Consider the following 16377-nt stretch of genomic DNA (forward strand, 5'->3'; position numbering starts at 1 on the left):
TTTAATCAACCTCTCAAAAATAGAAATAACTGGAGATACACTAAACTTTCCACTATTTTCGTTATGCTTTAAAATGCTTAAAATAAACTAGATAAATCAATTATCCATAATTCAAAGTAGCCCATAAGTAAAATAAAAATGCATTTTTAATTTACTATACGATATTAAAAATGACATTTTAAAACACTATTTACTTAAACTAATTTAAAGTAAATAAAATATATCAAATCTTAGTTTGTCATGCTGTATTATGTCAAAATTCAATAGTAAATGCAAAACTGCCTCCGCCGCACATCAGTGTGATCCATTTTCATCACACCTAAATACTTTAAGTTCAGCCTCCACCATTGACTGTATAAGAGAACTGGACTGAATGATGCCTCTCCGTCGTTCCAGAAGGAGCAAGGCTCTCCTAATTTCTTTCTCCTGTGAGAATCACACCCTGCCTAGAACCAACGAGCCACACCTCAAAGAGATTGATAACAAATCTAAGTAAAGTAAAAGCAATTTTTCTAAAAGCTGACGCTTAATCAGACCGGTAAATATGTTACACTATAACACTCAGTTCAAGTTGTTGTTGCTCACCTTTCGGCTTATCCCGTCAGGGGTCACCACAGTTAATCAGGTTTTCACATATAGGCACTGGTGGTTTGGCAGAGAGCTTACTTACTGAAACAAGCCTGAATGTAATTCAAGAGCACCACGTGTTCTCATGCTGTCCTTGGGTCATTCCATGACGGGTAACATTTCATTGGATAATATTATTTTTATTTTTTCAAAAAAGCATAGGATTCTCTTGCTGATTTAACAAATCCACATAGTCAATTCTGACCAATTGTAGCCATCACTTTCAGATAATTTGAAATAAATAAAAAAAGCTAGAGGAAAAAAAATATTTTTGCATTTAAAACACTTTTTTTTTTGGTCTGACAGATCAGTAAACATAATAAGATCAATAACTGACTTTTTTTTTAAGTAAAGAGGACTTTTCTTTAAAGACTCTATTGCAGGAGTGTCAAACTCAGTCACACAAGGGGCTAAAATCTCAAAGTCACCTTAGGTCCCGGGCCGAACAGGGTAAACATTTATTGAACACTAAAACTACATTTTGAAAACATTAAAACCGTAACTTTTTAACATAAGTATGAACTATATATTTGGCATTACCTGTGATACTTCTAGTGTGAATGCTGTAAGCTGAATCAAATGTGTCAGTATGACGTTAATAAACTACAAATGATTGATGGAGAATTTCAGCTACTGTTGTTAGGATCCTCGTGGAATGATTCATACTGTCCTTCAACTGTTTGGGAACAATTTGAATAACTTTTGAGATTATTTATTTATTTATTTATTCTCCTTACTTTTTCCTTTACAGTTACTTTCTAAAAATGTTAAACATTTTTTTTAACCAGAGAGCCACAATGTAAGGTTGGCTCCGGAGCTGCAGGTTGCAGACTCCTGATTAAGACCAAAAACCCAAATCAGACAGAATAATATTTCTTCTTGATTTCTGCAATTTACTTTTGCTTTTCAAAATGTTTTTTCTTTCATATGGAAACTGGAGCTGGTAAGTATTTAGGGATGCACTTATTAGATGAGGATGTTTGTCCATCATTTCATCTGAAAGTTATTTGACATGAAGTGGTATTGGATATTATCATCCAGTCAGTGACGTCCCATAAAAACCTACCTTTTCCCGTTTCTTCTTGTGTTTCATTTTTTTAAATTTCATTTTGCTTTCTGAGTTTTTTTTTGTTTAATTTTTTTTAATCTAAGACGTACTACTGTTTTTTTAAAACTGCTTTTTTTGTGTTCTGTTTTTAATTGTTGTTGTGATGTTTAAAATGTTTTTACATGAAATAATAGGTTAATGTTTTTCACTCTTCAGGGCCACCATAGAGACCAAACAGAAAACCTGAGACTTGAGTGGCTCAAAAAGACTCAAACAATAATATTACCTGAAAAAAAAATCAAGTCAAATGATTCCACCTACAAAGCAGGACAGTCGTCTCTGTGAACAATCAGGACTGAACACAGTTGTAATGATCACAAAAATGAAGTGCAGTTGTTTCGGACTAGTTAACAGGAAATTTGTCTCAGTTATTTTAGATGGGATTAGTTTAACTCCACAACTTTTTGGTGTTTTTTACCCGTTAATATATCTTGGTCTTGCAGCTTGTGGCAATAACATTTTAGGTGTTTGTTTTTTTTACTGAATCACAGGAGTTCCAAACATGATCAGAGTAAAAACTAGAAAAATTGCATTATTGTGATAATATTAGTGTGAACGCTTTCTGCTGAATGTGGATGCTAAAATTATTTACATAACACCCAAAAATGTAAGCGCAACCCAGAACATTGCCCAACAAACCCAAATAGATGCCAAATTGCCCAAAAATGCTAACACGTTGGATGTTGCAAAAATATTAGCTTGACTTCAAATTAGCCCCCCCAAAATAAAAAAAGTTGGCACGTTGCTAAAAGATGAGCTCATCCCAAAATTAGCCAAAACATCTAATTAGATGTCAGTGGGTGGCTCAGTGGGCTAGGTGAAGGGCTGACACTCAGGAGCCCCGGGTTCAATTCCCAGGGTTGTCCACTGATCCCCACCCAGATTGGGTCCTTAGGCAAGACCCCTGACGCTGCTGCCTAACTGGGTCCCTGTGCCCCTCAAGTACAGGGTTGTGTCAGGAAGGGCATCCGGCGTAAAAACTCTGCCAAATCACTGATGCCAAACAGAGGGTGCTGTTACGCTGTGGAGACCCCAAAAGGGATAAGCTGAAAGTGAACTACTACCTCTCATTAGATGTCAAATTATCCAAAAGTGCAAACAAGTTGCTAATGTATTAGCTTAATACCAAATTGCCCCCCAAAACGCCAGTAGATTCCACATTAGCCAAAAAAGCAATAAAAAATTTGAATAAAATTGCGTAAAAAAGAAAAGAAAAGAAAAGAAACGTGAAACGTATGAATAACAAAAAGAAAGCATGGGTGTCCAGAACATGCTGAGCTTTTTGATGTCTAAATTGCATATGTTGAAAAGTGCAACAACAAAAACATTCCATTGACCAAACATTGGCTGAAAAAATCTCATAAATTGCATAATATTTTAAATTGCCTAAAACTTACAAATACAACAGTACAAGCGGTTATGTCCTGAGAGTGCTGAACGTTTTGATACCAAGATTGCAGTAACTGCATAAATGTGATTTTGTTTTAATGTGTCAAAAAATGTACGTGAGAAAGCATAAAGAAGCAGGAGGATCACCATGATGTGAATGCTGCAAGGCATTCCCACGACTAACCATTAGTGATGGTGATGTCTGGTTAAAGGTAGTATAAGACATCAGTAAGGCTTTGTTTCTGCCTGGTTACAGTTAGTAAAAGGCAGGTAGGTTTGTTTTCCTCAAACCTGCTCTGGATCCTCCTGCGGCTGCAGACACACCCTCCTTCCTCCTCTTCCTCCTCTTCCTCCTACTTCTCCTTCAGTCTCAGAGAGCAGAGCATTCGTGTTGACTGCCCAGAGTCCACGAACACACCGAGGTAAGAGCCATAGTTAATGATTCTTCTTTCCACCTGATATCTCGTTGTCGTGTGTGTCACCACTTATGGCTGTTTCTGCATGTTACACTTTGATTAAGTCAGGAAATAAAACGAAGACAAAAGCAAAGCTGGGACTTCACTTCCATCCATCTACCTGAGGCAGACGTCAGACATAAAGTTTCAGGAAAAAGTTTAGAGGAAATCTGTTTTATATTGGACTGTACTCCGAGGAGGCAGGGAGCGAGGAAACGAGAAACTTTGAAATTTGGATCTCAGAAATATTATTTCTATCTTTTAGTTTTTGAGAGAACCTAAATGTATGGTGCTAGTTGTCGCAATCTTCACACTTGAACGTTTTTATTATGCAATCTTGACATGGTTTTCAGAAACGACATGGCTTAAACCAGCTCCAGTCTCATTCTAACACCCCAGACAAGTGTGCTGAATTTTCCCGTTTTTGCTGATCGACAGCGCCTGCAGCAGCTCACATTCCTGCAGCCCCGCCGGCCTCTGCTCAGACATGTCGCTGCACAGCTTTGGCTTTGAACCACTCTCCTGCCACGCCTGGAACAAAGACAGGACACGTAGGTGAAGCAATGCACTAACAGACAAATACTTCCTCACTCATGTCACCATGGGCTCGTCGCTTCAAGTCCATTCTGCGGGAAGACTCAGAAGGGGAGGAGCCTGACTGACAGCCTCCTCCAGCTGTAATCATGGTGCTTAGAGAACAGCAAGAATCTGAGAATCAATACAGGAAATGGACTCACAGACCTTTAATGTCTACATGTTACCATTTTCCAGTGCAGTTGAGTTCTTACAAAGCCTGCAGCTGAACTGCATGATCATCAGGATCGAAAGCAGGGAAAAAACGGGGGTAAACCTTTCAGATATTTCACTTTGCTCCATCTCTACTGCATCTGTGTGCTTTAGAGCAGGGCTGCTTCAAGCTGGATGTTCACCTAGATCTCCACCTCACCATCCCTGCCACTCTACAATCCCTACATTTTTAGTTCCCGACTCCAACATGGTTACAAAGTTGCCTGGAGTGAGTGGAGACAAGCGTCTAAATCAGGGGTCTCAAACTCAGTTTACATTGGGGGCATTGAAGGCAGAGTCTGGCTGAGGCTGGGCCGTATGAGGTTCCATTTGTGACAAAAATATGTTTTTGCGTCCACTATATATGTCTTTGGTCCATTGTTCATGTCTACTGAACAATCTTATTGAACAGTTGTTCATGTACTACTAAGCAACATCTTCCTTGAATCAACAGAAGCTAATAACGCTAGCAACTGTTGCTAAGGAGTTTTCTGACGACCAGATCAACGCAGAGTTTTGAGTGTAAAGCTGAAACATCACAAAGCCGATACATACTATCATCAAAGAAACGTGGACACAGAAGATATTGCTTAGTAGACATTGAACTTTCATATTAAGGCAGGGACCACAAAATATCAACATGGGGGCCTCTAATGGCCCTTGGGGGCCACCAGTTTAAGACCCCTGATCTAAAAGTTTTTGTAGTGTAGTTTCTCTGAAAGGAAAACTACTTTTGTTAAACAGAATTATTTAGACTGATAGATGGGGAATTTCAAGGATCTAGCAAGATCTCTTTTTCACATTGATGCTCTAAAAGACCATCAGATTTTTACAAAAGGCGTGTTGTGATTACACTCAAACGCAGAACCAACGTTGTTCTCTCCCTCTGTCATCAATCAAGGCATTATCCATGCAGAGTGCTGATTTCAAACTACTTTTCAAAACATTGTTTTCAGTTATTACAAACCTAACTCAAACTCATTGCTAAAGATTTGCGTTTGCTTTCATGCGGTCTCATGATAAGATAATGAATTGGTTTGATCTGTCCCGACAGAAATTGCTGTGAGCCCTAACAACAATGTGGTAAATATCTACGAGAAGAAAGGAAAAGACTGGGTGAAGATCGATGAGCTGACGGAGCACAGCGGACGCATCACAGGTAAACGATCTACCTGACTCCGCAGTGTTGCTCAGACAAGCGTAAACCGAATTGATATCGTCCCGTTTAGAGCCGGTGTCAGGTGCAGTGTTGTATTGTGAGGGAGAACAGGGGCTCATGCAGCTGTTTGGTTGACAGGAATTGACTGGGCTCCAGAGTCCAACCGGATCGTGACATGCGCATCCGATCGGAACGCCTACGTGTGGACTCTGAAGGATAGCGTTTGGAAACCCACGCTGGTTCTGCTGAGGATCAACCGTGCAGCCACTTGTGTGAAGTGGTCCCCACTGGAGAACAAGTTTGCTCTGGGCAGTGGAGCTCGACTCATCTCTGTCTGCTATTTTGACAAGGAGAACGACTGGTGAGGACAACTGAGAACAAACTCTTCTGATTCCATCACAACCAGATGTTTTTATGTGGGATCTTCAGGTGTGAGATCCAAGCAGCTTTTATTCCAGCACGAACAAACAGGCCATCCTTTTCTAGTGCAAAATCTGCTGAGTATATGTCAACCCCCTGTTGTGTTGTTCTACTTCTTCTAGGTGGTTAAGTAAGCACATTAAGAAGCCCATTTGTTCCACTGTCCTGAGTCTGAGCTGGCATCCTAACAACATCCTCCTGGCAGCGGGGTCTGCAGACCTTCACTGCAGGTAAGACCAGCAGTGAAGAGAAAATATGAAGGAAATACAAAGTACCTGTACAATACCAACAAACAGTTCTGGCAGTTAACACAAGCCAAGGTCTCAAACCAAAAGGTTGCTGCTCAACAGCTTATGAGCTCAAGATGAAACATCCACATTGCCTGAAATGGGATAAAACATCACACGTTTGTCACTCACTCCCTCTAAGGGCATAACAGCAGTGGATGAGACTGCAGGCAGATGGGTTGGAAAGCCTTTCTGCAATAGTTGATGTTGGATTCAGATTTCCGACCAGATAGTCTTGGTCATCTTCTTCTTCTTTTGTTTTTGGCTTTCCCTTAAGGGATCACCACAGCGAATCAGCGTCCTCCATCTAACCCTGTCTTCTGCATACTCCAACACCAGCCACCTCCATCTCTTCCTTCATTGCAGCCATAAACCTCCTCTTTGGTCTTCCTCTAGACCAGGAATCCCCAAACTTTTCCTTGTGGGGGCCACAAAACTGTTTTCTTCTCTGATGGGGGGCTGGGGTAAGTTTATAGGCTGACAGAAAAAGTTTAACAATCACAGCTTGAACGTAAAGATTTATGGTTTTCCAGAAAGCCACACACAGACAAATTTTAATTAATTATTTTTTGTAATCTTCATAGAACAAATAACACTAAAACTTTTTAAAAACTAGATATATAGCATTACCTGTGATAAATTAATAGCTGAAAATGCTTAAATTCATCCATCCATCTTCTTGGCCGCTTCTTCCCCTCCGGGGTCACGGGGGTGCCGGAGCCTATCCCGGCTACTGATGGGTGAAGGCGGGGTTCACCCTGGACAGGTCACCAGTCTGTCTCAGGGCCTCAATCACACACACATTCACTCTCACATTCACACCTAGGGACAATTTAGAGTCACCAATGAACCTATGAAGCATGTTTTTGGACGATGGGAGGAAGCCGGAGTCCCCGGAGAAAACCCACGCATGCACGGAGAGAACATGCAAACTCCACACAGAAAGGTCCCAAATCCCCCAGCTGGGATTCGAACTGGTGCCTTCTTGCTGTGAGGCTGTGAGGCAAGAGCGCTAACCACTGCGCCACCGTGCAGCCCAATGCTTAAATTGATAGCTAAAAACCCTGAAGCTGATAGCTGAAAACACTGAAGTTGATAGCTTAGCTAAAATATTAGCGAAGTGCCAATTTAGCTGAATATAACAAAAAAAATTCTAAATTAGACAAAACAGCTAGCATATAGCTGAACTTCCAAATATCCTAAAAAAATGAAAAAAGCCCAAAGTAGCTAAACAGCTAATATGTTGCTGAAAAATTAGCTAAACTCCAAATTAGCCTAAAAAATGGAAACATGTCTAATTTAGCCAAAACAGTTCGGGGGGCCAGCCTAAATGTGGAGGAGGGTCGGATCCGGGCCGGATTCCACCCTCCTCAGTTTGGGGACCCCTGCTCTAGACCTCTTTCCTGGCAGCTCTAGACTCAGCATCCTTCTACCAATATATTCACTGTCTCTCCTCTGAACATGTCCAAACCATCTCAGTCTGGCCTCTCTGACTTTATCTCCAAAACCTCTAACATGTGCTGTCCCTCTGATGTATTCATTCCTGATCCTATCCATCCTGGTCACTCCCAAAGAGAACCTCAGCATCTTCATCTCTGCTACCTCCAGCTCTGCTTCCTGTCTTTTCTTCAGTCCCACTGTTTCTAGTCCAAACAACATGGCTGGTCTCACCACAGTCTTGTACACCTTTCCTTTCATTTGTGCTGAAACTCTTCTGTCACACATCACACCTGACACTTTTCTCCACCCATTCCAACCTGCTTGCACTCTCCTCTTCACTTCTTTTCCACACTCTCCATTACTCTGTACTGTTGACCCTAAATACTTAAACTCCTCCACCTTCTTTATCTCTTCTCCCTGTAACCTCACTCTTCCACTCTGGTTCCTCTCATTCACACACATGTACTCTGTCTATCCTCTAACCTTCATTCTTGTGACTTCATTGTATGGCTCATCAGCTTTATTCCTCTGTAGTTACCACAACTCTGCACATCTCCCTTATTCTTAAAAATGGGCACCATCACACTTCTCCTCCATTCCTCAGGCATCTTCTCACCACCTAAGATCCTGTTGAACAACCCGGTCAGAAACTCCACTGCCATCTCTCCTAGACACTTCCATACCTCCACAGGTATATCATCAGGACCAAGAGCCTTTCCACTCTTCATCCTCTTCATTCCCTCTTCACTTTTCCAATTGGGTCTTTTGCAAAATCACTTTGCCCCACATCGACATAAATGACATATACTCACATGACACTTTTCTACCTTGATGAAGGCCCAAAGCACTTTGAAAACACATTGACACCATAACCAGACCCTCATGTGGGGTTCAGTCTCTTGCCCAAGAAACACTCTAGCACACGGTTAGGTAAGGCAGGAGCCCAAGCTGCGACCTTCTGGTCATAGGTTGGCCGCTCTACCTGTTGCACATTAACCATCTTAATTGTAAAAGTAATCAGTAAGCTGCTTTGAAAAAAAAAGTTTCTACTCAATTCCTCCATTGTACAATCATCTCATGAGGATGTCTGGTCTCAGAAATGACTCACGGACCTCCATGCTTCACAGGATCTTTTCTGCCTACATCAAAGATATTGAGGACAAGCCTGGACCCACAGCCTGGGGGGCAAAGATGCCGTTTGGAGAGGTTCTGCTGGAGCACAAGGATTGTGGAGGATGGGTCCACAGTGTCTCCTTCTCCCCAGCAGGAGACCAGCTGGCCTGGGTGGCCCACAACAGCAGCATCAGTGTGGCTGATGCCACTGAGGGAAAACAGTGAGTTCTGCTGCTACTATGCACCTCACAGATGTTTTTTTTCCCCAGCATTGTACATGCTAACATCCCTGCATCCCATCTGTCTGCTCAGGGTGACCCAGCTGAGCACCAGCCATCTTCCACTGCTCAGCGTCCTCTTCGTCAGTGCATCTGAGATTGTTGCTGCGGTAACTTTGTACACACAGCTTCAGGGAATCAACCAAGGCTCCATCACTAAGTTTCCTGACATAGGCACAACAACACTAAATAATCATCCATTCTTTTTCCAAAGCCACATAATCCCTGTCAGAGTCACAGTATGGGTGGAGTGTTCCTGCCCCAGGTGGAGGACTTTAAGTATCTTGGGGTTTTGTTGAAGAATGAGGGAAGATCAGAGATTGCTCCTATGTTTTCGCTGTCCCGGTTCATTGTGCTGAAAAAAGAGAGGAATCATTAATCATCTCTTAATTTACCAGTTAATCTTTGTTCCAATACTAACCTATGATCATGAGCTCTGGGTCATGACCCAGAGAACAGAGTTTCCTCTGTGGGGTGGCTGGCCAGTCCCTTAGAGAAGCTTGGCCACCTGGAGAGAGTTCAGAGTAGAGCTCCTCCGCCTCTACATCCTGAGGAGCCAGTTGAGGTGGCTCTGGCATCTGGTCTGGATGTTTCCTGGTCGCCTCCCTGGGGAGGTGGTCCGGGCGTGTCCCATTGGGCGGAGATCCCAGTTCCCCCAGGACACGTTGCCCAGTGAATGGCTCAGAACCCCCCAGAGGAGCTGGACAAAATGACTGGATAGAGGAAGGTCTGGTCATTTTTGATTTGACGGCTGCCCCCCTAAAGTGGCATGTATTAAGATGGTGCATGGGGGTTGTGTAGTGGTTATCACCCTTACACCCTTGCACGACAGCCCTGTATATCCCATATCTCATATCCTTCCTTAGTCGAGTTGGCATGTTCTCCACAAGTAACCATGGGTTTTCTGCACGCTTTCTGGCTTCATCCTATAGTCCCAAAACATCCTTTGTAAGTTATTTGTCAGGAATGGAGGTGAAGAAGGACCCAAATGCAGGAGGCAAGACTTTGTGGTAGAAACTTAAACATTTGCTAAATAAACTTAAACATGACAAAACCATAGCGAACCAAGCCAGTGACGAAGCAGAACAGAAGAGATGACCTGACCCTGAGGGACTGAAATACACTTACATACACGGATGTTGATTATCTAACTGAAGACAGCTGTGGATCATGAACTGGAAACTAGTGTGATGAAGTACCCTTTCAAGCAGAACATGATCAAAAATCTTAACTACTATCAAAAATCCAAACCAAAGTTCCCAGTCCTGACAGTACCCCTACCCGAAAGGGCAGATCCCAGATGCCCAAAAACAAAACACCAGGGAGGAGGGTGTGACAAAGAGGCTGAGACGTTTGGATCCATATGCAAATGGTTTAATGGACAAGGGCAAGACATAAGCGTGGTCAGAGTCCAGGCGTGGGTCGAGGGAGGAGGCAGGCGGGAAACCGAAGAAACAAGCAGAGATCAAAACCAGGAGACACAGTAACTAGAAATGCTCAGAGATGTATGCATGGCAATACAAGGCTTCGCAGTGAGGTGGTGACTGAAGGCAGACTATATACACTGGTGGTGATGAGGTGGATTGAAAACAGCTGAGGAGATCTGGCTGGGAGTAGAGAGGGAGTGCAGGGTCAATACTCAGGTGAGGGCTCCCTCTGGTGGTCGTATGTGGAGCCAGGAGGGGAAATGCTGACAGAGGGGACATGGACCAAAGCAAACAAACAAACAAAGAAGTCCAGAACACAGTTTAGGGGTCTTGCAGCCAGACAGATGTGAGGGGTATGAGACCCCCTCTTCGGGAACAGATGAAAGGAGGAGCGGTCCAGACAACTCTTCCCACCTCCAGAACAGTTGACTTTCCTCAAGAACAGGAAACAGGAAGTATGGCCCTGACGATCCCCCCAGGAACAGTCCTGACATTAATTAGTAATTCTAAAATATCTTTGGGTGTTTGTCTGTCTCTGTGTTGCCCTTTTATGGATTGGCTCCAGCAACCTCATGGCCCCAAGCAGGAACACAGCTGGTTTAATGGATAGATAGTCTGTTTTTAGATTTATAAATGAGAAAGAGATACAAGTAAAACGTTGCTTCTTCTTTCATTGAAGTATGATGACTTTTCTTAAACTGACTGATAGTAAGCTTTTATTTATAAAGACAAGGATCTGGAGTATTTACAGCCTTTAGTACATGAGGGTGAATGATCCTTTTTGGCCTCCGCTCACCTCGTACCTTGTGTCGATTTTAGGGTCATGACTGCTGTCCATATCAGTTCACATTCAAGAGTCCTGGTTCCCTGGAATTTGTGAAGAAGTTGGATATTCCCAAGCAGACCTCCAAGGGCAGCATGTCAGCCATGCAACATTTCCGCAACTTGGATAAGAAGGCCACAGAGGAGGATGACAAAGAACTGAACACCCTTCACCAGAACAGCATCACGTAAGGAAAACTGCTTCACTTTCTAGGGCAGGGAGTTGTTATTTTATCAAATACATGCTTGAAAAAAATAATCAACCTACAGCATATATTTACTGGTACAAATAAGGAGAATCTTTGGGAGTGGAGCTGGATGTTTAATGCTTTGTACACACCAAACCAGATTTGTGCATCAAATTTCTGCTTCTATTTGGACGTGTGATGGATCTGCGGCTCAACACTTGTCCAAAAATCTGTTTATAAACCGTTGACTGTATAACAGAACTGGACAGAGCGAGTGTGACATCACACAGAGAAAATACCTTTCTTCTGATTCCAGCAAAATTAAGTCAAATAATTCACAAATTTCTCAGCAATGTGGGCACCACCATTTGCAATCAGGGAGGTTAGTTAGCCGTGATTGGTCTGAGTCGGTTGAGTCTGATGTTTCTACTTTCACACATCAGGAGTGAGCTTGTTGGAAGGCCATACCCCTAATACTGAAAACTGACTTTAGAGAATCTGTCAAACATTTTTAACATTGAGGTGGGGCCAGTGGGTACAAGCATTGACTGCATGAGAAATAACTGGACAGAGCAAGCCCCCCTCCTTCCGTGTTCCATACAGGAAGTACCACTGGGTTCCAAAAAGGCCAAAGTCCCATTGACTTACATTGAGAAACAGACAGTTATTTCTCAGTCATTTTATATGTCAGAATAATCATTCTTCCTCTGCTGCTTTCTGATTAACTTCTTATTTCTAATCCTAATTTTTTTTAAAGATTTTTTTACATTATCACAAGTTTATTAGAGTTATAAATTGACCAATCAGATGGCTCAATAAGCGTTTGTGGGTCTGACGTCGACCGTCTGGGGGGTTTGATTGACAGATGACGGGTAGCCAATGGGAGCAGACTTCATCAATGGGTCCGTGAAGACCTTTTAACACCTACTTTACAATTCAACAATGTACCAATCATTGTCCTACTGTTGTTTTCCTCAATGGAATGTACCGATGCAGCAGTTTAAAACAACAAGAGGAGCATGCTGTCGACATTTTTAGATGAGGATTTACTCTGTAGAAATAGATTTCACTCTGAGGTTATGTGCTTTGGACTTTTTTGTTTGTTTAACGTTCGTTTTTCTTTTTTTTCGCTGTTTTGATTGTAGCTTATAAATTATAAGTTGCGTATATGCGCATAAAACCACCAACCAAAGATTTATTTTCGCCGCACTTTTCTAGCTTCAACCTCAATTAGACGCAGCCGTTTGAGGAGCGCGAGACAAACTTGAAAGGACCTGGTCGTATTTTCAAACAGAAAAAAGATCCAGCTGTTCACTTGTTAGGATGGTTATTTATTTTAAATACTTCTGAACGCGCTTCTCACGTGCATCTGATCAGACTGTAACCTGGCAGTGCATGTGAAGTGACAAGCTGCTGCTACGGCGCGCGGGGGGCATGTCCCGTTCTGCTGCGGCGTAACCCAAACGCTCCTTTTATCTCGACAAAAAGGAATAAATGTAAGTAAATCCCAAAGGACCGCTGACAGAATCAAATGTTAGAATGGTTCTCCCTCAAAGGCTTCAACAATGACTTGTACAATTCTCTGGTGTTATTAAAGTAGAATCTGTTTACATCCCGCGGTCTTGTGGTCGAGGCATGGAAAGATGCGGAAACTCACAATAAACTCACTCCTGATTGGCGACAGTACTTCCTGTAGATTCATGACTCAGATATGACTCAGACCAATCGCTGGAGATTTGGAAAATGGCGGTATCCGTTTCAGGAAGTGACGGTGAAAGCGGCGGTCTACTTTCATGAGGAGTGGAGGTGATGCATTTCCAATGGGGGACCTGATGGCTCGAGAAGTCCAGTTTTGTTAGACTGTGTGTACAACACGCTTTTACTGAGGCATCTGATTAGTTCAATTCATAACTTAAATAACTTAAAATACTGAAAAAAATATTATGAAATAAAATGAGGATAATCAAGAAGATATAAAAATGTATCAGAGAAAGAATGCTTATTGTGACCAATAGAATGACTGAGTAACAACTGTTTATTTCTCTGTAGAAGTCTATGGGAAGAAGCAGGTACTTCCTGTTTGGAACACCAGGGGGAGATGTCCCTCAGTCCAGTTCTCATGTACAGTCAATGTCATAAACTTGATGCTCTGGATGCATGTGGGAGGAGCTGCCGACAAAAGTTTTTAGCCTGATGATCACCACATGGAGCAGTGTCTGTATTTTGTTACCAATGAAATGAAGACATGGATGATGTTGAGGGATCAGATTTATTTATTGTGAAGAGCTCTACAAAAGCATTAGCAATCACATCTTATATCAGGGTTCATGAGATCATTCAGAAACTCTCCCCGTACGCTGAGCTTCACCATCTTCTCCAAGAGCTGCGTCTGAATTTTACCAGACTTCCATTTTTCTGTGACCCAGTTTGACGACTGGCTGTCCCACATTAGCCCGAGGACTGAAAAGACAAAAACAAGAACAAAATTAGAAGATCTTTTTACTGTTGTCTCAATGCAATTATTTGACTAATTTGGCATCTACTGAGGTAAAAAAATAAAAAACACACATTTTGAGAGATGCTAGTTTGTTTTTCTATTTTTGCTTTTGTTTGTGCCAAAAATAGACATAATTCATATTTATTTTTAAAACGTAGGTAATTTTTTGAAGGTTAAAGTAAGACTATACAGCTCCTTCTAGGTTTTGATCAGTAGAAAACAAACCCAAAGGGTTCTTTTACTGTTAAGGCTGGTTTAACCAGCCTTTAAAGGTTGCCGACCTCGGGACAGTGTAACAGACCAGGGATGCAGACTCAGATGTGGGTTAATACCACTACCGATTAGCAGATGGACTGGCAGGGAAAAGCTGGAGGAACCGGTCTTAAATGGTACTGGGGTGATGAGTGGCAGGTGTGCCAGGATGCCCCGCCTCATTCTGGACACCTGTAGAGGAGAGATAGGAGAAAGCAAGCAACAGAACCAATGGAAGGAACCAAAAAGAAACAGGAGAGGGCAGCAAAAGGGCCGGAACTGTCATGCCTGACACACAAACTCAAGCTGACATCAGCATGGCAAAAAAGAAGAAAACATTATTAGAGCAATCCAGCCATAGAGTTTTGATGCAAATGCCAGCTCAGATGAGGAAAATATGACGTTAACCCTTTATCACCAGAGCTCCGGTGTTCTTTGATTTACTGTAACTTTTCAACTTTTAACACAACAATTCCTTGATGAGCCGCTTTTCTCCTTTAGAATCTCCTAGAAATATCGTCTTAACGTTTGAAAAGTTACAGTATGTTAAAGATTTTGTGTTTAAGCCTCAGGGGTTAACGGAACTATGTGTCTGCAAGTGGAGACAAACAGTCAAAACAGTCTATTCATTGAAGTGAATGTTTAATTTTGTGAGTTTCACATAAAAACACTCATCATTCTGAACCCACAGAACTGCAGTTGAACAATTGTGCTACCACAGAGGCTGCTTCCTCCAGTGTTTGCATTCCAGCACAGCTGTGTGTGACGGGATGAGTTCGATCTGCTCTTCACTGTGATGCTGCTGGGAAAAGTTCTGTATTCATCTGCATGTGCTGTGCTCTGCAGGCAGCTGTGCGTCATGTCAGGGGACAAAAGCAAAGTGGACAAGTACAGCAGTGTGGGTCTGGACGGAGCCATGGTGATCTGGACTTTTAAGGTAGAACACTTGAAAACATCATGTTACTCTTCTTGTCAGCAAAGTCTCATGTGTCAAAGTCGAGGCCCGGGGGCCGGATCCGGCCCTCCAGGTAATTCTATCCGGCCCTCCAGATCATTTTATTTTATTGTTATTAATGACCCGATGTTATCTTGTGTTTGTTTCTAACTTGTATAATTTAAACAAAATATATATTTTTATGGAGAGTAAAATATTGAAAGTTATTTAAGGATTAAGTTGATTTATTCTGGAATAATATTCCTGTCTTTTTATTATTCATAATTATGTTAAAAAGTTTTCAAAGTTTTAAAATGTGATATTCTGTTAGCTTTTCTGACTATTTTTTTAGGGTATTTTGTAGTTTAGCTTATATTTCAGCTACATGTTACCTATTTTGGCTAATTTAGGCTTTTTTAAACGAAGTTTAAAAAACTCTTTTTAAAAAAAAACTTTTTTTCAGGTACATGCTAGCTGTTTTGGCTAATCCAAGACTTTTTTTGTTTTGTTTTTCTAGACTAATTTGGCAAATTTAGGCTAATATTTTAGTTGGCTATCACCTTCATCTTCAGCTATCAGCATTAGCATCTTCAGCGGTCAAATTCAGTTTACAGCATTCACACTAGCATTATCACAGGTAATGCTAAATATCTAGTTCATAATTATGTTAAAAAGTTACGATTTTAAAGTTTTAAAAATGTAGTTTTAGAGTGTTAAATAAATGTTTCTCTTGTTCAACCTAATGTGTGTTTTGGATTTGGCCCTCTGTGTGATTGAGTTTGACACTCCTGGATTAAGTGATCCAATAATTAAACACTGTCTATCCATTTTTATCTTGTTTTTCAGCACTGACTCTGAAAGATGCTGTTTCTGGGAGATCTTCTGCGACTTCAATCACTCTTTTTTTGTTATTTTGAAGTACATGAAAATGCAATGTGACCTAATGAATTCTGATCACTGCATTAAAAGATGTCAAATTCCCAGCCGAACAGGAACTTATTGACTCATGATTTCAGGTCACTCCACTAACATGAACACGGTGTGCTTCATTGGGGTCCAAAGCTGCTGTATCCAACTTAAGTTATGAAATGCTGATGAAGGCTCTCAGTGAAACTGAGTCTTCTTCACACAGCAACGTTAGCCGTGGTGTACCACAGGGCTCTGTGCTGTGTCCAACACAAACATACCAACAGAT

The 16377-nt window shown here is 41.7% G+C and overlaps 1 protein-coding gene across 1 annotated transcript; it reads left to right on the forward strand.

The window, feature by feature from the left end:
* The first annotated feature begins 3440 nt into the window (after positions 1-3440).
* zgc:86896 (uncharacterized protein LOC415190 homolog) lies at positions 3441-16171 on the forward strand. Its single transcript, XM_024291639.2, has 10 exons — positions 3441-3546; positions 4018-4130; positions 5420-5524; positions 5663-5885; positions 6067-6174; positions 8799-9005; positions 9097-9172; positions 11309-11499; positions 15095-15185; positions 16029-16171. Exons 2-10 carry the CDS (start codon positions 4067-4069, stop codon positions 16032-16034), a joined length of 1071 nt encoding a protein of 356 aa, XP_024147407.1. The 5' UTR covers positions 3441-3546; positions 4018-4066; the 3' UTR covers positions 16035-16171.
* The last annotated feature ends 206 nt before the right edge of the window (positions 16172-16377 follow it).

Source organism: Oryzias melastigma, linkage group LG8 (genome assembly GCF_002922805.2).
Source record: "Oryzias melastigma strain HK-1 linkage group LG8, ASM292280v2, whole genome shotgun sequence".
NCBI classification, from domain to species: Eukaryota; Metazoa; Chordata; class Actinopteri; order Beloniformes; family Adrianichthyidae; genus Oryzias; species Oryzias melastigma.